The following is a 23,722-nucleotide window of genomic DNA, read 5'->3' as shown; positions in this document are numbered from 1 at the left end:
CATAAATGTCTAATTTTTGCATTTTATATGATAAATAAATTGAGAAAAAGACATCAATAAATTAATATGTAGGTAACAATTACATTTTCTAAATAATTAAAAATTATTATTTTAAATATTAATTTTTTTTAAATTATATTTTAAATATTATTTTATTGATAAAAATATTAAAAATTTAATTTTTAAATAATAAAAAAGAGTGGAGAAGGAGAACCATTGAACTTGTGCTAAAATTAACATTACAAATTATTGTTTAATTGATAAGATATTAAAAATTTAAAATTTAAAAATGATTAAAAGAATAAATAAATGAGAGTAATTGGACTAATGTAATGTAACACAAGTGTGTTACATTGAAACCTTCTCACAAGCTGTCCACACTATAGTATGGACCATCCACAAGAAAATATTGTAGACAATAAATTGGGGCATGGCTCGTCCCTGTCCATGCTATTTTGTGGACGATGACCGTCCACACATAATAAACACCATATCTTACCATGGACAAAACTAGTCCATGATATTTGTACACTACCAAACACCACCTAGTATTTACCCCCACCCACATTTGAGCCACATTATTGGATGTATAACAATAATGCCCATCATGCCAATTGCCAAAGGCTGCCCACTCTGGTGAGGTGACAGTGTGATGCGATGACGGCAGTCTTTTTATTTTTCCTATGTAAAAATTTTATTAAGGTTCAGTTTTGAAAGAGTGCAAATATAATTATACATTGTGCAAATGCGTACAAAATGTAAGGTTTTACACTCTACATATTTCTATATTTGTATTTGTATTCTTTCCAAATTGAGCCTAAAAAAATAAAATAAAAAAAATTATTAAGGTTCAGTTTTGAAAGAGCAAATTTTTTGCTGCTCCATCTACATTAAGTTTGGCCCACCCTCCAATATTAGTAGGGCTACAATTTGGGTAGACTTGAACCAAGAATTTGCCAAATTTTGAATAGCCCCCCTCTATGGTCTAAGCCTGATGTTGTATAAATGTTTCAAGTCCAAGCCCTGACTTGCACCCCGATCCATGAAGTCCGGATCTGCTCTTCACAGAGTGCTCTTCGCACTGACCTCACAGTATATATCAGCCGTAAATCGGGAACATCTCCCATAGTCATACTTGTATATTATTATTATTATTCATGGTAGATGTTCCCCATATATGGTGGGATGTGGCTGTGAGGTTAGTGTGAGGAACAGATTCTTTGCAAGTAAAACTCTGCATACACTCTGAAAACATTGACATATAACCACACATTAGGAACATCTTCTCATGAACTTAACATGTACAGGAGATATTCCCAATGTATGATTGGGATCAGATGTGTGTGCTATGTGTGCAGAGTTTTTGCTACATGTAAAGAAGATATTCCCAATGTATAATTGGCATTGGATGTTGTGCTATGTGTGCAGAGTTTTTGCTTTCAGGAGATCTGCCCCACCCCCCTTTTTGAAACTAGCTCTCCTTGAATAATACCTTGGATCTATTTGTTCATCTATATCTTGGAAGGCATCAATGTTCAGAGAACCGGACTGGGCATTGACCCGACAAGGGTAGAGGTTCACAGGTCAGAGGTTCAAATGGGGTTAAACCATTTAAATTTAGAAATCCATTTGGAATTTAGAAATCAGTGGAAGAAGAAGAAGAAGAAGGTGGAGGAGGAGGAAAGGAATCGGCCGGCAGAGTTGGAGGGAGAGGGGCACAGTGAACAAAGTCAACTGGTGGGAAGATGAAGAAGAGAGAGAGAACTTGTCGACGGTGACGGTAATGGCATCAGCAGAGATGGAGGCGCCAGTGGTGGTGGTCAGTTCGATAGTTTTGAGGTTTTTGAATTTGGGATCAATTGGATTTGGACGTAAGGGCCTGTTTGGCCCAATTTAACCTTTTTTTCTTTTGTGCTAAATCCGAAAATGAAAAAAACCGGCCACCTATACAAAATCAGGACCGGTTTTATGGTTCGCTGGTTGAACCGGCCAGGTGACCAGTTATTCTCGGTTTTTTTGACATGCTAGTTTTGGGGGTTTATCCAAACCGACCAGGGAACGGTGGTGGTCCAACCAGCCAGTCCGGTCCGGTTTTCAGTACATTGATTGACATACGTCCCACTTTATGACCTCAGTTCTGAGTTGAGGTTTTCCCTTGTGTTTTTCCACAAAGTAATAGGACACATGATATATGTATATATAATGGGTTGGGCCAGGTTAGAAATAATCACGTTAGTGAGAAGATTTTCAAATTTGATCAACCTGCATCCCAAGTTGTGTTGGGTTTGGCTTAGCTGAGGTTTAAGTTGACGAAATTGGACTTTAACCTCGATTCAGGGCTGGGCCTAAGGCTCATTGGGTTTGGAATTGGTCTATAACTCTACCAATTCATTTAATTTATACCCCTACTTTATGAAGAATTTAGAGAGATTGAAAATGAGAGAAAGGGATTTAATGGAGAGAGAGAAGTTAAGATGGATATTATTAGAGATAATGAGACTTGAGATGCTTATGTAGTTTTTTATATCTTAATTTAAAAATAAATAAACCACAGAAAGGAGAGGGGTGTATGTATAAGCATTGAGATGAGAGAACTCCTGACCTCCCTCTTTATTTTAGGGGTTCTATTGGTTGGATGTTTAAGACAAGCTAGCCTGCTCTTAAAGTCTATGGTTGGTTGCAATTGAGAGCTGGGATCGAATTCCCCCTTCGCCCAACATCCGGATTGGGGGGACTAGGGAACACGTAGATCTCATTTGCCCTGCAAACAAATAAAGTCTTAATAATCAAGCCATTCCATATGAACACATTATATCATTCTTATAAATATAGACAACCATTTGAACCTTGGAAGTTGCTACAAAATATGGGAATTCTCTATTTCTATGCATGTGTATGCATGTAGGTTGAATTGTCTTCTGTATTTATTGTTATAAAAGAGACCTCATTCTTCCTCCAAAAATTCACTAAGGCTGCATTTGAAAACAATGAAAATGGAGTGTAAATCCCGGTTTAGGGTAAATTTGCACTCTAGTTCACTTTTGCCTGGCAACATTACATTTATGCATTGACAAATGATAGAAAACATATTTTTCAATGCATATTTACATTGATGATAAGATATAAAAGTACATTAATAAAAAAGAAGTAAATTTGCATTCAAGTGGGCTTTTGATAAAAAAAAAGACATATGCTTTATTGGATTGCATCCATTACAGCTAAAAGTTTATTTGGTAACAAAATAAATTTGTTAGTGCAAAACTAACCCAACTTAACAATTTATATAGAACGTTTTACGCACTACATATTTGCATTGTTTCCAAACACAGCCTAAGAATTCCACCCACCATACCAAAAAACTCTCACTAATCATACAACAGCATACAACCTTATAACCTGATCTATCTTGGCACGGCAAACCGGGCAGCCCCATTTCTTGGCTTTGATCTCATTCAAACAAGACATGCATCCAGCCATGTGGCCACAGGGGATGCATGCCCCCTCAATTGGAGCATCCAAGCATATTATACATGACGAAGAACCACCATCTTTCACCTCGCTTGTTCTGGACAGTCCATCCACGGTTGCAGCAGATGAATCAACTGGGCTAGAGTCGATTGATGGACAATGAATAGGACCATCATCTGCAACCACTTCAGGAATTGGTGGAGCTGATGGAGTTGAAGAAACAGCTAGAGAAGACACATGGGCAGCTTGGATATGCTGATTGGGATTCCTACTTGGTCCAGCTTCTGAAATACCCCATCCATTGCATGCATCGTTAACTGGTTCATCCAACCATCCACTACTACTAGCTTTCGAATGAGGTGCAGGTCCTCCACTTGGGCCCCAACCATTATAACTGGAATTATCTACAGAGTCCCCCCAACCATTTGTGTGGCTTACTTCAGGGCCCGAGTGGATGTTTGGAATAATTGATGGTCTCTCTTCCCTCAGTGAATGGAGGGAAGCACTGATTGCCATGGCCAACTCTACATCTTCTGCAGTAGATGGGGGTGCAGTTGCTGGAACAACTGGTGGAGTCTGGGTATTAGATGACAGTGGGGGATGTACCTGCAAATATCGAGTCAAAAACTGAAATGTAAGCATCCTTTCAATGACCAGAGGAGGCAATTTCACCTAGTACACTACAAGTACATGAAGCTTCACTCTTTTATTGTTAAAAGTGTCGTTAATTTTACATTAATTGCAAGGCCAACAAGCAAATGCTAGTTACATACTACATCTGAACAAATTCATGTGTATGGACAACTAGGTGCAAATCAAAATCTCTAACGTGAGTGATATGAAGGTTTTTAGCTATATTGCATATTACCATTAAATTCCGAAAGAGGAAAGTAATATGCTATAAAACTATAAATAAAAGAAGATGATTCAGATGCATGGTGCGCACAGGACTCTGGCCATGAGCAAAGCATTAGTAAAAAGAGCACCATTGCATATAACCCAAATTCCAAAATCACTCAGCAAGTCATGGTCCACCCCAAACTTGTTCAAACTTCAAATATGATAGATATCTATACTTTTTTTGACGAGTAATAGTAAAATTTTGTTAATTCATATCCTGATTTAGAAGTACACTATTTACCCCTCCTAGAAGCTTACAAGTACACTATTTCTTCCCTATTTACCCCTTGTTTGGCTAACACATCAGCCATAGCATTTTGATCTCCCCACCCACTGTATAGAAACCAACATATTCCTCGTCAGCCATATGACTTTCTTAATTTCATTCTTGTAGCACCAGATGGTATCCTCAGGGTTTTTCAGCCAGCCCATCGCCACCTTGGAATCCCCTTCAATTATTAACTGCTCTACCCCCAATTGGTTTGCAAATTGTACCCGTTGTACAGCAGCAAATAGCTCTGCCCTAATAGTCTCCAAGTCCTAAAAGACCCGAGTATAGCAGAACAATCTCTCCACTCTCGTTCCTTAGAACACACCCCCTCCCCCCCCCCCCCAAATTCCAGAAGGCCCTGGGTTACCCAAGCTACTTCCATCAAAGTTCACCTTCAGTGAACCTTCAGACAGAGGAGACCACCTTGTAACTATCTTGTTCTTGAAGGACGAGCACCACCAATTTCTCCTAAAATCATTATATGAAAATTGTTGAAAATTTTCCAAAGTCTTCAACCAATGTATTGCCTTATTCAACACAGTCTTTTAATTCCTAGCTGCTCCTGTCCTCTTGAAAAATTCTAGCATTTTTTTCTTCCCATAGTGTCCAAATTAGGGCTGCTTAGACACATCTCCACATAATTCTCCCTCTTTTTGTAGGCCAAGAAAAAGTAGAATGGTCAAAGACCATGCAAAACTTCTGCTGGTAAGCTCCAACTACTCCCAAACAGCAAGAGTAATCAAGCCCATAAGTCTGTAGAAAAAGGACACTATTAATAGACGGTAACTATCCTCCCCATGAGCTCTATAGAGGGTACACCAGTTGGGAGAAATACAGAGGAAAGGTCTTCTCTTATATAAGTTATCTAGAGTGTTTATTTTCCCATGATAGATATCTATACTTGAATCCTCCCTCTTGCATTCAGGCTTTAATGCTTGCTGATGCTATCACTATTTCCTTAGATGCGCTTGTCATAGTGCTTTAGATAATACCCTAAGGATAAATTTAAGAAAAAAGAGCAGCTAGCTTCATTGAACATGATTAAGCTTCAAAATTGAGTATTTCTGGTATGGCATCAGAGCCCTCAAAGGTAGGGGTGTAACCGAGCCACGCTATTCAAATTTAGCTTGCTAAATACTCGAAGATAATCGAGTTTGAGTCAAGCCCAACTCAAGTTGAGTTTGAGCTTCCCAATACCCAACTCGATTGGCTCAAAAACCTAATTGAGCTTATAATAAAATATTAATTTTTAATATATTTTTTAAAATATAATTAAATATTAATTTATTTATAATATAAATAAATAAATTTATAATCTAGCTTCATATATTTTTATATATAATAATTTAATATTAATATATTTATAATCAGCTCAAGTCAAGTTCAAATAGGGAAACTTGAAATTCCGCTGAGCTCAAGTAGTTCAATACTCAACTCGACTCATTACAGTCCTACTTATGTAAATATTTATATCCTTTTATTTCCCATGCACATGTCCACCACAGCCACAAAACCTATCAACTTCAACCATCTCACGACAACCACAACTCTTGTTAACCTTGATCCAATTCTACCCACCTCATCTAAACAGACCTGGAAATGGGACCACTTTCTGTCTAGGTGGCAGGCTAGCAGTTCAACCATCCAGGTCAAATGGGTCAACTGTGATGTCATAAATTAAATAAATATATAAAAACATCGAAAGTACAGGGAAATATAAAAATTTACAAAACTCTGCAAGAAAAATGTGGTTATGTCTCTAATATTGTATATTCATCATATTAAACAAAAATAAGTTTGATAAATGAGAATTGTTGCCACTAATGATGGAAATGACTAAAAATGAGAATAAAAGAATAAATGTCTTGCCCAAGGTTCCAAATATCAATACACACCGATATGCCAGATGGGGCGTATCAGGTGATTCGAGTTTTTTCAAAACTTGTCAAGATGGGTCGGTCTAAGGCTTCTCTACCCCCCCCCCCCCCCGCGAAAAAAAAAAAAAAGGTCAAAACACCAAAGCATGCATATTTGGCATATCAGTGACAAAATTTTGACCCATGGTCTTGACCCATGTCCCACTGACCCACCCGGTAAAACAGACCCAGAATCCTGGCCAGGTGGCAGTTAAATTAGTCTGACCCATCTCTTGTCTAAGTCATAATAAATGCCAATTCTCAAAAGCCATTGGCTGCTCAGTTATGTGGAAGAGACCTTTCTCTGTAGTCCTTCCTCCCTAATTCTTGCTACCTAATCAAGTCATGTATCCCCTCCGTCCACAAAGCCAACCCACTATACACCATATGGATACCCAGGACCAGCTCTTATATGGTTGGGTGTTACCTTCTCTCACTAAGCCCATGTTGACACAAACCATTGGTTGTTCACCTCTCAAAATGTATGGTCCACACTCTGTCAATGACTAGTGCACATCTGTAAAAGACAGATTCTGCAGCAGGATAACCAATGAACTTGATCTTATTTATCATGCTGAATCCAAGACCATGACCACCTTCATCACCACTCAATCCAATACCATCTTCAAAAACCTGTAGAGCATGCTCTTAAATCACAAGATTCAATTGAAGCATTCCAAATTAACACTTGAGCTTGCCTTGGCTTCAACCAACATGGCAACCAGAGGCAGAGATAATTGAGATCATCCCAACAAATAACAAATATAACCCATGTTCAACTCCAACAGATTTCATCCATGGATTTTAATGCCATTCAAACTCATCCATTCAACTAAAGAGACAGCACTAGTGATCCAAATCTACCAAAAAGAGGCAGCCTTCATTAGATCAAATGGCCTTGTAGCTAGATACCATACAGAGCTGAGACAACAAAACCATCAGGATGAAACCCCAGTATTTTTATTAGAAAAGGTGACATGTGTATACAGTATTGCATTACAATCAAAGCCTCAACCTTAGAGCACATATAATCAGGCCTAAACCTCACCTGAATCTGATCACCTTCCCCCAAATACTCTCTGACAGTCCCCTTGCTATGATTAGAAATATTTGAAATATGAACCCACACAGACCCTTTTCTTTTATCAGTCATACAGACCCTTTTGCACTACTGGGACAACCAAAGTCAGCATATTCTTCATTGCCTTCCCAAGTACAACCATAGTAAAATTCAGATCAAGGTCAAGCATAGCACTTCTAACTAAATTCTGTATCATAGACTACTCACTTTAGTTTGGCGATTAAGCTTTCCTTTTTTTTTTTTTTTGAAAACAAGAAGATTGAATTGATAAAACAAAAAATTTCAGGAATATACAACTAACTTCCATGAACATCAAGGTTCTATATCAAAAGAAAAGCACCCAACAAAGATTTAGTAAGGTCAACAACAAATTTCTCAATTAACATCCAGGCAAACTCTCAGTTTAAGAGAATCTTTTGTCAAGTTGCAGTGGATCCTGTTGATCCCACATCCAAAGGCAAAAGAATGTAGCATGCTTGTATAGTTTCAAAAGTGTATGAAACACAATAGAACTTTGTTTGAAGTCATACCTGGGAAACTCCCCTACATGCATTATAAAACAAGAAAACTTGCTGCTTGTCACCCTCATTTGCAGATGCGAACTTATAGCGTGTTTCTGTAAAGAGCACACAAAATCAAGGTTGACGAATAACAAAAGGTAACAATTCAAAGTGAATACAAGGTGCAACAAACCTCTAATGCACCCCTCCACCCAAATATGAAAATAAGCAAAGCCCTCAGCAGTATTGGTATCAGTAGAGATCACTAATTGCAGATTTAGTCGAGTTTCTTGTGAAGGAAAGAGGGGGATGATGAAGATTTCAGCAGTAGAGAAGAAAGGAGAAGAAGAAGAAGAGAGTAGGAAGTCAACCAGGATTATGAAATTAACCCTAGCCGCCCCCCTCTCATTATATTTATACTTAACTTAAAAATATGAGATATTACAAGGATGCCCTTAGTAGGGCGGCTACTAAAAGCTGAACAGTCACAACTTAAAAAAGCATATTCCTAACTAAATAAAAACAAACCGGACTAAGTCAACACTCCCACTCAAGTTGGGAGTAAATGTCTCACATTCCCAACTTGTGTAGATCATGCTCCAGCTTGTTCTTTGCAATGCCTTTTGTGAGAACATCAACGAGCTGCAGATCAGAAGCAATGTATGGAAGACAAACTTCTCCAGAAGTTACCCTTCCTCTGATAAAATGCCTATCCACTTCAATGTGCTTAGTTTGGTCATGCTGGACTGGGTTATGGGCAATGTCAATTGTTGCTTGGTTATCACAGTATAGCATCATAGGTTCTTCTACCTGTACACCAATTTCTTCTAACAGGGAATGGATCCAGAGAAGTTCTGAAACGCCATGGCCCTGTATTCGGCTTCAGCACTTGATCTTGCCACCATTGTTTGTTTCTTACTCTTCCATGAGACAAGGTTACCCCCAACTAGGGTGCACACTCCTGAAGTTGATCTCCTATCATCAAGGCATCCTGCCCAATCTATATAAGCCTCTAGTTTCAACTATCCATGATCAGTAAACAATATGCCTCTGCCCGGGTGTCCCTTCAGATAAGCAAGAATCCTGTCAACTGCCTCCCAATGCTGGACTCGTGGAGCATAAATGTATTGACTAACTACACTTACTGCATAGGAGATGTATGGTCTTGTCATACACAAGTATAGCAGTCGACCCACAAGTCTCTGATATCTCCCAATGTCCTTTACTGGTTCACCTTCTGATGCATTGATTTTATGGTTCTGATCAATAGGGGTGCTGATTGCCTTTGTTCCAAGCTTCCCTGTCTCTTGAAGAAGATCCAAGACATACTTCTTTTGTGAGATAAAAATTCCATGTTTTGATCTTGCAACTTCAATGCCTAAAGTATCTCAGTTCTCCAAGATCCTTAATTTCAAATTCTTTATGTAGGTTCTTTTTAAGACCATCAATCTCACTCAGATCACTCCCGGTGACAACAATATCATCCACATAAACAATTAGGACTGACACCAAAGATCCCCTTCGCTTCACAAACAAGGTGTGATCAGATTGAGTCTGAGTGTAGCCAAAAGCAATCAAGGCCTGTCTGAATCTATCAAACCATGCTTTGGGAGATTGTTTCAAGCCATAAAGTGACTTCTTAAGCCTGCATACCTTTCCCTTTTCAGTATCATTGTAAAAACCAGCAGGAAGATCCATATACACTTCTTCTTGCAGAACCCCATTTAGGAAAGCATTCTTCACATCAAGTTGAAACAAGGGCCAAGAGTATGAGGCAGCAAGAGAAAGAAGTATCCGAACGAAGGTCATCTTTGCAACTGGCGCAAAGGTCTCTAAGTAATCAATGCCATAGGTCTGTGTGTACCCTTTTGCAACAAGTCTTGCCTTGTACCTTTCTATACTTCCATCTGCCTTATATTTTACTGTGTAAACCCATCTGCATCCAACTATCTCCTTGCTTTCTGGTAGATCCACAATGTCCCATGTCTGATTCTTAATCAAAGCTGCCATCTCTTCTTGCATAGTTGTCTTCCACACAGGTTTGGAGAGAGCCTCACTAACACCCTTGGGTATAGACACTAAATCCAGAGAGGAGAGAAAAGCACGGTAGGAGAAAGTCCATTGTAGGATAAGTACTGTGAAATACAATGAGCAGTAAAACTTTCTCTTCCCTTTTCTGAGAGCAATAGGGAGATCAAGGTTATCTGTAACAGAGTTAGTAGGATTAATGGGAACTGAAACAATAGTAGGACCAAGAGGAATACCTGAATCCATGGCAGCCGAATCTGGAGTCTCCAAGGAATCGACAGGAAGTGATGTGAGTTTTGCTGTAGTGGAATCAACCTCCTTGTGAAGTCTTTATCGTAAGTAATGCTGAGAAGCAGAACGCAAAGGAGGTGGCAAGGTAGGTGCCAAAGGGTGGTGGTCAAGCACAGGAGTAGACACAGGGACTGGAACTGGGAGAGGAATAGATTACTGACTCACTTCCCCAAAACACTCCCCCTGAGAATGATTCCTTGAGAAGAAGTACGTGGATTCAAAAAAGGTGACATCCATGGTAATATACCGGCTCCCAGAGACTGGATCGTAGCAGCAGTACCCTTTCTAATTCTCTGCATATCCAAGGAAGGCACACTTCTTTGCCTTGGGATCAAGCTTCGAGCGGTGAGGACCAAGGATATGTGCAAAGAAGACACACCCAAACACCCTAAGAGGAATATGAAACATCTCCCCCTGAGGAAAAAGAAGACTGAATGGGGTGCTGAATCCAAGTATACAAGAGGGCACCCTGTTAATCAGATATACTGCTGTGAGAACTGCATCACCCCAAAAACGAACCGGAATTGTAGATGTGATCATCATGCTTCTTGCAGTCTCAACAATGTATCTGTTCTTCCTTTCTGCAACACCATTCTGCTATGAACTGTAGGGGCAACTGCTCTGATGGACAACACCATATTCTAACAGATATGAGGCAAGATGTCTTTCAAAATATTCCCTGGCATTGTCAGATCTGAGCATCTTTATTCTTGTTCCAAATTGTGTTAGTACCATCTGATGAAATTGCCTCACCAAGGATGGTACCTCATCTCGGGATCTCATCAGGTAAATCCAAGAGTATCGTGAGAAATCATCCACAAATAAGAGAAAATAGCGATAGCCTCCCATAAAAGGAACATGGTAAGAGCCCCACATATCCAAATGAATAACATCAAAAGAAGAAGAACATTTTTATTACTAGGTTTAAATGAATGTCTACAATGCTTTCCAAGTTGACAACCTTCACACTCCTGACTTGACAAACTAACAGACTCAAAGTTTTGGAAACAAAAAACTCAAAGAAGAAAATGGTAAATGACCCAAACGATTATGCCAAAGCATAATTTGACTCACAGACCCTAACTCACTATCCCTGCTGACATGATGACTCTAATGAGAAGGAAGTACATCTAGGAGGTAGATTCCATTCACTTCGCGGCCACTCCTAATCGTCCTCTTTGAATCCAGATCCTGCAAAATACAACGGCCAGGAGAAAAAATTACTGGGCAGTTCAGGTTCTTAGTCAAACTACTAACAGATAACAAATTAGTGCTCAATCTAGGAACATGAAGGACAGAGGGTAGAGAAATAGAATCACTAATCTTGACAGATCCCTTCCCAGCAATAGGAACATGGGATCCATCAGCTGTGGAGACCCTATCTCTGCTAGAACAGAGCTGGTAAGTTGAAAAAATAGTAGAGCTCTGGGTCATGTGCTTTGAGGCTCCAAAATCTATAATCCAAGGAGGTCCCTCCTTACCTGAAGTGGAAACATAATTTGCAGTGACGTGTGAACTACCTGCGTGAACAAAGGAAGTAGAGTGGACTCCACCAGTGCCACCTGTACCTTGCTGTCCGCTTGCAGTTGAACTTGAACTGGCTGTATCCCGCTGGTTTAGAAGTAGCCCATACCTCTCAAGTTCGGCCCTTACTATAGCAGCTGCAACAGACTCTAGAGCAGTTGTAGTAGGAGGGGCCGGAATGTCACCAGTAACTGCCATGTGTGCATTTCCCTTCTTATTTTTCAATCTAGTCGGCACAAGATGTGGGTGAAGCTTCCAACAAGTATCTCTTGTATGTTTAGGCTTCTTACAGTAGTCACAGATCAAATCTCTTTTATCTTCCATCTTGATGTCACTGCCACTTTGTTTAGGTTTCACAGCACTTACCATGGTAGAGTGATCAGAAATAAGGTTTTTCATCATCACATCTCTCCTACACTCCTCCCCTGTCCCTGGAAAGAAGGTGTTGTCGTGCAATATCATACTCAGGATTAAGGCCAACAAGGAATTCAAACACCCTATACTTCTCTAGATGTTTCTGATAGGTAGTTGCATCCTTAGTGGTTTCCCAAGCAAATGTCTTTAAATGGTCAATCTCATGTCACAGGGTTTTAAGGACTGAAAAATAGGCTGCAACAGATCTATCTCCCTGCCTTGTAGCAATAATCTGATTTCTCAATTGATAAGCCCTAGCAACATTCTCCCTTTGTGAATAGGTTTCTGCAACCCCATCCCATATTTCCTTAGTTGTATTTGCCCATAAAAAATTTTTACTTATATGTGGCAACATGGAATTACACAACCAATTCATCACCATATAATTCTCCTGTACCCACCGGGAGTTGCTAGTTTTGGGTTTCACCTCTTCACCAGTGATATACCCTAATTCCCACGAGCACCAATGGCCATCGTTGCAGATTGTGACCATTCTAAGTAATTTGCACCATCCAACCTAACTGTAGTAATGGTCACAGCCCCAAAAGGGTCTCCAACACCTCCTCCCACTAGTCTCATTTCACTCCCGGGCTTATTTTCAACTCCGTGGCCCTCCATGCTTCTCAAAAAATGTAAAGAAAATAACTGAAATTTGCAGCAAGATCAAACAAAACACCTTTCTGGTGTCCTAGACTTTCTTCCCACAAAAGATTCCTTTTCTGTGAGATGAGAGAAGAGAGAGAAGAGGCAGCCGCCCTCTCTAGAAGCCTCCAAATCAGGTAGGACTTTAATCGCCCCTTAAAAAATCTCCAAGGAACCCTAAAAATTTAGGGCGCCACTTCCTAGGTCAAAATTGAAGAGTCCAACAGAAACAAGACTCTTCCCCTTTCTCTAGTTTTTCCTGATTTTGATGAGAAACCCTAGACCAACTACAAGGTACACAAATCCACCAAAAAAATCCAAAAACTGGGCTTACCTGAGAGCTTCGATCAGCCTCTTAAATCACCATGCAGTCGGCCGATCTAGGGCTGCATGAGAGAACAACTTCAAGGAACCTTCGGCCTGCTCTGATACCAAGTAGAGATCACTAATTGCAGATCTAGTCGAGTTTCTTGTGAAGGAAAGAGGGGGAAGATAAAGATTCCAACAGTAGAGAAGAAAGGAGAAGAAGAAGAGAGTAGGAAGTCAACCAGGATTATGAAATTAACCCTAGCCGCCCCCCTCTCATTATATTTATACTTAACTTAAAAAGATGAGATATTACAAGGATGCCCTTAGTAGGGCGGCTACTAAAAGCTGAACAGTCACAACTTAAAAAAACATAAACTAATGGGCCTAAAGCCCAACAACTTCCTAACTAAATAAAAACAAACTGGACAAACTCAACAGTATCAATTGAAGGAGATTGGGAAATTGGCAGCTGAAGTAAATGCAAGATTCATTTGAAAAAAGAAGATCAGCAAATGGACTAATCGATACAATGGCTTGGCAAGGGGCAAACAGAGTACAAATGTTTTGGGGTAATCTATTGTAAGATTCAAAAGGAGTTGGCAAGTGTATTCAATCACACATTGATGGTAGTTAAGGCTAACCATTCTTTTACTTTTTTGTACTTTAATTGATTTTAATAAATTTTTACTGTTACTGATTTTTTTATCATAATTCACAAAAAAAGAACTTGAGTAGAATTAGGGTTTCCCTATTAAGAGTGTATAAGTGCACACCATGTCTGCTAAAACCCCGTCATTATATTCCTTAGAGAAAATACCCTTTGATTTTGATATTATGTGAAAGAGTTACTATGTAAGGGTTAAACCCAGTAACAGGTATAAGCACGCCCACCAACTTGAACTCTTAGTGGGTTATACCCATGAGCATGCCCCCCATTTGGTAGATAGGTTATGGGACCCATACACTATTGGATACTTATGTATTTTAAACTTATACGTCTTAATAGCAGGTCCGTTAATCGGTAAAAAGTGGGACTCACTATGCAGATTTAATGGTGGGCATGGCCTACATAAATATTTTAACGATGGACCCTGCTAAAAATGGGACCCACTATACAAATCTGATAATGGACATGACCCACTTTGATATTTTAAACTTAATTATTTTAACAGTAGAACCCGCTGATGGATGGGACCCACTATGATGAAAAGTGGCCCACTTTGACATTTTAAACTTAAATATTTTAACAGTGAGTCCCGCTACAAGTGGGACCCACTATGTTGATTTGATAGTAGGCATGGCCCGCTTGAATATTTTAAGTGGGACCTACTATGATGAATGGGCCCCCACCAAATCAAGTTATTTAACACCTGTTATGACAGTGGATATAGCCCACTACAGCATTGAATTCTTGTTATTAAGCCCCCCTTTTTTTATAATGGGTGGGACCCACCAAATCAGAACAATCTAACTTGTCGTAACAGTGGATAGTCCATTGTTGACCTTCTTTTGAGGTGGATAAGATCCACCGAGTGTGACAGTGGGTCCCCCAATTATTAATTTCTGATCATTAGATCCTATGGGTGGGACCCATTAAAATAGAATCATGTGTATCTTTATAACAGTGGATGATCCACCGATGGTATTCTTTTGAGGTGGATGAGACCCACCGAATATGGTATTCTAGATATTGACTTTTATTGGTTTTGTTTACAGGTATCAATATACTTGTTGAAACACTTGGCAGCTCATTAATAACAGTGGGTCCCAAGTATGAACCTTTGTTTTCTTTTTTTTAATCTGTTGTATTACTAGGCAGTCCATTGAGAATTCTATTCTTTTGAGGTGGATAAAATCCAGCGAACAGGACAGCGGGTCCCAGGTACTAGTTTTTATTTTTAATCTATTTTAACAAACTGAGAAACCCACTGAGAATTCTATTCTTTGAGGTGAGCAAAATCCATTAGATATAATACAACCAATCAAAGAAAGAGTGAGAGAGAGAACTCTAATAGAACTCTAGAGATAAGATTTAGAGTTCTAATAGAACTCTAGAGAGAAAAAGAGATAAGGATTGAGAGTAGATAAAGCTTAAAGGGATAGAAGATAAGAGACCAAAAGAAAAAATAATCTGGTACCTATGTATTTATCCTCTTCAATTAGCAGAATTGCAGTTCTCTCTTCTATTTTCTCTCTTATTCTCTCTCTTCTCTCTTTTCTCCTTTCTTTCTCTATCCGTCGCCCATTTTTTCCTCTCCTCTCTCCCTTTTATAAAGGAGGCAATTATGGGTAGGGAGGTTAGAGCAACCTCCCCACTCTTCATACATGGGGTGGTTGCTTAACTCCCCCCATAACCAAAATAATTTAAATTTTAAATTTATGTGAAATGGGCCAACTATCAAATCTGGCCCCCTCAAGCCTTATCTTCTTATCTAGGAGATAAGGCTTGACCTTAGTCCCTATCACATAAATCATGTGATTCAAATATGAATCTGGCCCCCTCAAGCCTTATCTTCTTATCTAGGAGATAAGGCTTGACCTTAGTCCCTATCACATAAATCATGTGATTCAAATATGAATCATTCTCCTGGGATCATAAATTCTTGTTTCTGCTGTTTTTTTTTTTTTTTTTTTTTTTGCTTCTACCAAATAAGACAAGTTTGGGGCGTCACTTTTCTTTGAAGCTAACTCAAGTAAACTGCTTTCCTTTATTTTTTTTTTCTTCATTATTTCTCTCTCTCTCTTCTTTTTTACCAAGAAATCTACTATTTTGATCATCAGTTGGTCTTCCTTGGATTTAATAGTTCCACTTTGGGAGGGGTCAACTTTCCTTGGACTTTATGGTTCCATTTGGAAAGCTACCATTTTGATAGTCTTAGCTGGTCTTCCTTGGACTCAACAGTTCCGATTTGGGAGGACTCAGCTTTCCTTGGACCTTATGGTTCCATTTGGGAGAGTTATCTTTCCCTTTGTTTAGAACTATTGGTTCCAATCCCTATGAAAACCAATGTAGAGAGTAAAGCTCTCTGTTGTATATTAATCTAAATCAGGACTGATTATAGACTTCAAATTAATTCATTGTATGATTTCTCTACAAATCTACCCATATATTGCAAATAATGGTTATCAGAGCACCGTGGAATATTTGGGACTAAAAATTCTATCCTTTTAAGGTAGACGAGATCCACATCCTGTGTTGTAATAGCGGATAAGACCCACATCTTAATAATGGATAATAGTGCTGTAACCACATGGCACTATGTGTTGTTGCAGGTGGCAAACTAGCACATCTGTCCCCCAAGACATTTTAATAATGTTGTAATAGGTGGCAAACCAGCATCTTAATAATGGATAATAGTGTTGTTACCAAGTGGCAAACCAGCACATCTGTCCCCAACATATCTTAATAGTGCTGTAACAGGTGGAAAACCAGCTTCTTAATAGTGGACAACAGTGCTGCAACCAAGTGGCAAACTAGCACATCTTAATAGTGCTGTAACAGGTGGCAAACCAGCTTCTTAATAGTGGATAACAGTGTTGTAACCAAGTGGCAAACCAGCACATCTTAATAGTATAAAATCCATTTGGCTCCACCCAGGAATTTGAAACTGAATCTCTAAAACTTGAAAGTCTCCTGCAAGAAATTTCTGGACTAGATATGCTACAGTCCAAAATCTGTTACAGGAGAATGTTGGGTTGAATTTAAGCCCAACCAAACAAATTGTCAATCAAAATGTAATGAACTGACTATAACATCACAAAATACTAGTGCTGACTTTCAAAATGTAATGAGCTGACTATAATTAAAACCACTTATTCTTATCATTTTTGGCAAACATATATAACCATACCCTACGTATTTCCCTTTTAGGAATAATAATCTGCTTAGACTCTTTTTTATTCATAGATGTATGGATAATTGGGATAATGGCATTGGACCTTTATACAACATTTCCATTAATTACTTCTACGAATTATTTCCTTTTCCTTTTGTCTTGTGTTGTTGGTAGCATAATTTCTGATCTTTAATATCTGGCTTAGCCTAGTATCCTAATCTGTTGTATTTTGCTTAATGTTTAATATAGTTTCTTTTCATATTAGATGGAGGTGGATATTTTGGCATACACTTGATTATAATTGAAAAAACAATATATATCTCAGCAATAACAACCACACACACACACACACAAACCAGTATTGTAGCATCTTATGCTTCTAGGTTGTAATTGCTGAAGTAGCAGAGAACACAATGGCATATTAATCCCAAACACTGATCAAATATGCCATCGTGTTCTCTGTTACTTCAGCAATTACAACTTAGAAGCATAAGATGCTACAATACTAGTTTGTGTGTGTGTTTGTGGTTGTTATTGCTGAACTGAAATATATATTGTTTTTTCAATTATAATCAAGTGTATGCCAAAATATCCACCTCCATCTAATATGAAAAGAAACTATATTAAACGTTAAGCAAAACACAACAGATTAGGATACTAGGCTAATCCAGATATTAAAGAAAAGAAATTATGCTACCAACAACACAAGACAAAAGAAAAAAAAAATCCGTAGAAATAATTAATGGAGATGTTGTATAAAGGTCCAATGCCATTATCCCAAATATCCATACATCTATTAATAAAAAAGAGTCAAAGCAGATTATTATTCCTAAAAGGAAATACGTAGGGTATGGTCATATCTGTTTGCCAAAAATGATAAGAATAAGCGGTTTTAATTAAAAAGTTGAAGAGAGGCAGAGATAATTAGCAACAACTAAAATTCACTAAACCAAACTTTTACTCATCAAAAAGAAATGTTGGATTGTATCTCCCTTTAGAAATTCCAATTTGGATTAAATTGACCTGAAATAACTCCTAATTGCTTTACAACAAAAACAAATCAATGTATAGCCCATACAAACACTTAAATATGGGCTCTTGACCGCTAATGTTCAATGCTAATCTTACTAAAACTAGAACAAAAAATGCAACTTTAAGGTATAAAACTTTCTATTCTGTTGCAAGCGCCTACTTAGTTAAAATGGTCGTAACTTGCTCAAAATGCATCACAGGTACAAGATCTTGGTCTCGTTGGATAGATAACCAACTTAATGTCACTAGGGATGCAAGTTGGATACCCAACTTGAAGAATTTACACTCTATCAAACCCCTAGGCCCTTGGGGTGGTACCATTTAAATTTTAAAAATGCTCAACCCAAAGCCAGCCAAAGTTGCAGCCCTAAATGACACCAATACCATGAAAAATGGGCAAGTTTTGACCCCAGAACAATAGGGTGAATAAAAGTGGCATGATTGCTGCTTCACCCAATTTACTGATGCAGTAAAGTGATGACTAGTTGTATTGGCCTCTTTGACTAGTCAACAAAGAAAGATCTCTTCTAAATTTAAGATATTGATCCTAATAGTCCTAACATTAAAAAGTTAGGCTTGATAGGTTAGAATAGGGAATTACAGCAACTATTTTTACACAGAAAGAATGCAACCTAACTATTTGATGCACCCCTTGTTTGTGGAAACTCCATACCAACACACCACTAATCATCGTTGTTGTCGTAGTCATCATCGAAACCATACCCCAACTATATGGGGTCAGCTATTTGAATCCTGTTTCACCATTCCTTTCTGTTTAATGCAATATCTATTGTTAAATTGCGAGCACTTAAATCCTGCTTCCCTTGGCTGTTTTGTGGTTAGTTTGGTTGGAAAGAAACTCAAGAATCCTTGAACAGAAGAGTAATCTGCTGGAGAAAGTGAACAATGGTGTAGTGGAGGCTCCAAGACAACAGTTATCAATCTCTCCATTTTTCAAATGACAGTAATCTCTCCTCTTTTTTGGCTGTTAACTTTTTTGGGGAAATCTTAAATCTTGTGTAAAGTACAGAGTCTTTTTTTTTCTTTGGAAAAGGTAAGGATTTTATTAAATCAATAACCAGTACAAAGGAGCCTAGACCATTAGAGGCCGCCTAGAGCCACCACAAATTACAGATACATCCAGTTCTGAGATCTAAACAACAGACTCAAATTCTGATTTTTAAACACCTCCGTTGCCGACACCCAGGACAGAAGTTTACCCACAGCTTTCTGCACCATTTCCTCTGGAGATTCAGCTTTGCCCTGAAAAATGCTGTTTTTTCTTTCAATCCAGATAGTCCAAAGCACAGCAGCCGGGATAGTCTTCCAAACCAAGGTACCTTTCTTGCTGAGACCTTCAATATGCCAACACAACAGCAGATCCTTCACAGAATTTGGCATTACCCAGCTGATTTCCAAAGCTTGAAGAAAATGCCTCCAAATATAATTCGAGACTGGGCAATGTAAGGCCAGATGTTCAGTAATTTCTACTGCCCCTCCATACAAGCCACATGACATGTCCAAAATCTGTATGCCACGTTTCACTAGATTAATTTTGGATAGGCATTTATTTAAAGCCATTGTCCAGAGCAAAAACTTCACTTTAGGACTGATTGAGTTCCAAATCTGCCTAGCCGGAAAGTTTCCCTGACCTGAACTTATCAACTTACTGAACATAGACTTTACAGAGAACCTGCCATCAGCTTCCCATTTCCATGTCCAAGCATCCTCCATGTTTGGGTCAATCCTCTGGTTATGGAGCAGACCCAACAGATTTGCATACTCCTCAATTTCCCAGTCAAAGAGACGTCTCCTACAAGTTAGGTTCCAACTGAAAGAGTTACCATCCACATTGAAATTCTCAGCCACCGAGGAATCCTGATTTACAGAAATTTGATACAAGAGAAGAAAGGCATCTTTCAGACACACTTCAGGACACCAAGAGTCTTTCCAAAATTTAATTCGTTCCCCATTTCCCAAGTTGTAACCAATTCCTTCCTCAAATAAATTAGAGTTCTTCATTAATACAATTTACCTTACCTCATTGTACAGTTACACATATTGATGATAATTAATACAATTTACCTTACCTCTTCTCAAAAAGAAATCATTTCTTACCACTTCAGCCAATGTCCTTTTTGGTTTGCTCCTAACCCTTCTAGCCCCTTCAACTTGCAACTGATTGAAAGAAAACTTAAAAGAACCTTTTCACCACTTACATTTTTTGTTGTGTGCCTTATTTCCATTTTATAGGGATAATTGTTTGGTATAATTGGTAAAATCTTGGGCTGAAAAGCATGAGAGCATGAGTTCAATTCTGAGAGCAGGGGGGAGACGAGCCAAAGTTTAGGTCTGTATCCAGTCCACTCATCCCAAGATCCTAGATAACTGGAACCAACATTTGGTAAAGGCCTTTTGGCCTTATTTCTATTTAACCAGCAAACCATGTCCCACAAGAAAAACCTAAGATATAAAAAAAGTAAAATTCTTTTGATAGTATATACAAAAATTATATTATATTATATTATTTTAAATCGTCATCTAATCCCAATTAAATGTTGTCAGCTACACAAATCCTGTTGCATCATTCCTTTCTATTTAATGCCATATCAACTGTTAAATTATGAGCGCACAAATCATCTATTACTACTCCAACCCATGTCCTTTTTGGTCTGCCCCTAGCCCTTGTAGCTCCTTCAACTTGTAATAAATTGCTTTTTTTACTGGTGTTAGATGGCCAAACCATCTTAGTCTACTTTCTCTGGTTCTATCACCTATTGAACTTACTCTATTAACTTATTACCAACAAATTAGAAAATAACTTTTAAAAAAACTCAAATCAACCAAAATCCAAATCACCAAAAAATTATGAAATTGCAATTGGTCATGGGATTTGAAAGAAACTTGATTTCTTCCATGGTTTCATTCCTTTTCGACATTTTAATAGTAACATTATAGATATGCAAAGCATTTTTTTTTTGTTTTGAAAAGGTAAGATAAATTTATTAGAACAAACTCATAAAAGTACAAAACAGAACCTGCCAACAAACAGGCAGGCCTGAGGGACCCCTATTACAAGCACCAAATTAACTGATTTCTCAATAAATGAGTCGTATTTGTGTGTCTGAATTCTGGGGTGACTGAAATCCAAGAGAGCAGTTTACCAACAGCTAGCTGAACTATAGCCTCGGATCCTCTCACTCTTTGATTAAAAATTTTGTTGTTTCTCTCAAACCAAATGGCCCAAATCACAGCTGACGGGATAGTGATCCAAACCAATTTCCCCCTTTTCTTCAATTTACTAATCTTCCAGCAATATAGTAATTCCTTAACCGATTTAGGCATGACCCAACAAATCCCCACCGCCTTCAAGAAATGATACCACACCTGAGCAGCAAATGGGCAATGAATGCATATATGATTCGTTGATTCCAGATGATCACCACAAAAGACACAGGACTTATCCAGGATCTGCAATCCTCTTCTCTCAAGATTGGTTCTGAACAAACATTTGTCTAATGCCATTGTCTAGACTAGAAAGTTAACTTTAGAAGGGCAGACTGAGTTCCAAATCTGTTTAGCAAGGAAATCCCCCATGCCACTCTAATACAAAGTTTACTAGCCATTGATTTAACTGAGAAAACACCCGCTTTGGACCAGATCCAACTCCACTGATCATCCTGACTGTGGTCAATGATTTGAGCCTGTAGAGTCTCCAACAGTTTTGAAGCTTCTTGAATTTCCCAATCAAAAAGATATCTTCTAAGTTGGGGAGCCCAAATCACTTCATTGCCCAAAACTGTGTAAGTTTCAGCAACCGAGGCATTCTGGTTGGAGGCACATTGGAAGGTAAGAGGGAATTCATCAGCCAAGGAATGATTCAGACACCGATGATCTTTCCAAATTTTGATTTTATCCCCTTTTCCGACTTTGAAATTAATTCCCCCATCAAACAAGGGAAAACCCATCATGATACTTTTCCATAAAAAATAACTCCAGTGGGGGGGTTAGTTCTCCAGTTTCCCCACTCAACCCTAAATTTAGATGCAATTAGGCTTCTCCACCAAGCTCTCCTTTCAGTGGCAAATCTCCAGATCTATTTGCAAAGCAGTGCTGAATTTGTCACCTTAATTCTTCTCAAAGCTAGACCCCCTTGTTCCTTAGGAAGGCAAATTTGGTTCCAATTCACAAGGTGGATTTTCCTTTCTTCCTCCCAACCCCTCGACAAAAAGCTTTTCTGGAGAGTCTCTATTTTTCTAGCCACTTTATTTGGGATAGGGAAAAGAGAAAGAAAGTTGGTAGGAAGGTTGGAGAGAGTACTTTCTGGAAGGGTCACTCTACCACCAAAGAAGAGATACTTAGCCTTCCACGAGGACAATTTCTTTACAATCTTTCAATTATTGGATCCCATATGGCAAAGGAGGAACATTTAGCCCCCAATGGAAGGCCCAGGTACCTTACCGGAGCTGATCCACCTAACTATCCAAAAACATTAGCACAATCTTCGAGGTTAGGGATTTCACCCATTGGGATTATTTGACTTTTAGTATGGTTGACTTTCAAACCTGTGACTACTTCAAACCAACTGAGGATCCCAAGCAGATTTTCCAACTATACAAGAGAAGCATCAATAAAGCATAAGGTATCATCTGCAAACTGAAGGATGTTCACTTTTTCACCCCTGGAGAAATTGCAAACCCCTCCCACAACCAAATAGGGAAAAAAACATAAACATATTCTAACCACAATTAAAAAAAAACAAATTAATTAATAAATACATTCTTAATTTATCTATGACACAAAACATGGATGTAATGCAGTTTGCCAATATCTAGTCAAAAATAGAATTATAATTCAAAATATTATACATCATATGGAAATGGAAAAAAAAGTCCAAAGGTATCATCAAAGAGCTTACTTGTTGACTTGTCAGAGATTATCACCGAAGGATCAGGTTGATTGATTTTTGGTTCCTCAATCTTAGATTTCCAAAGTGCAATAACTGTGCGAGGTTGTGCATCCTGCTCATTCAATAAAAACTCCTCATAAGGAATTTACAATGTCTATAAAAACTAATTATTTAGTTTTAACTAAAGAAGAACAAAGCACTATAACAGAATATAGCATCAATTGAAGGTGTATACAAGTATGAGCTGCATAAACTCAAATACAGCAATAAACAAGTTGTGAGTTCAACTTCTCCTCTAATCTATATATGTATATAGATATAGATATAATTGATTACCATGTTCTATGGATATGATGGTTTCCACCCACCCCTCATCATTCTAGTAAAAAAGTATTGTTATCACCTTAATTAGCAAAGCACATAAAATGGAACTTTAGCAGACATCCCCTTCCCACAACACACACACACACACACAATATTAAATAGATGTCCTTGTCTGTGTCATCATCAGCCAGTGCAAGTGACAAGAGTGGGAAGTGGAGATTGAGTGTTTGGTTGATGGGGATGTAAAGGTGGGCAAGAGCTTAGGTCTGTTTTTTTT

General features: G+C 38.4%; 1 protein-coding gene across 2 annotated transcripts in view; it reads right to left on the bottom strand.

The window, feature by feature from the left end:
* Positions 1 to 3,169: 3,169 nt before the first annotated feature.
* The window catches only part of LOC148865000 (putative E3 ubiquitin-protein ligase XBAT35), a 38,276-nt gene continuing 17,723 nt past the window's right edge, over positions 3,170 to 23,722 (bottom strand). For both annotated transcript variants that reach the window (XM_088980754.1, XM_088980753.1), the window contains 3 exons: positions 23,131 to 23,233; positions 8,167 to 8,252; positions 3,170 to 4,074 (listed from right to left, as the gene is read on the bottom strand). In XM_088980754.1, coding sequence (XP_088836880.1) covers positions 3,370 to 4,074; positions 8,167 to 8,252; positions 23,131 to 23,233 — 894 coding nt within the window. In that variant the 3' untranslated portion in view covers positions 3,170 to 3,369. The remainder of the gene's footprint in view (positions 4,075 to 8,166; positions 8,253 to 23,130; positions 23,234 to 23,722) is intronic.

This window comes from Nelumbo lutea, chromosome 3 (assembly GCF_056320005.1).
Source record: "Nelumbo lutea isolate HS-2025 chromosome 3, American lotus-T2T, whole genome shotgun sequence".
NCBI lineage: Eukaryota > Viridiplantae > Streptophyta > Magnoliopsida > Proteales > Nelumbonaceae > Nelumbo > Nelumbo lutea.
This window is presented reverse-complemented; position numbering and strand designations above follow the sequence as displayed.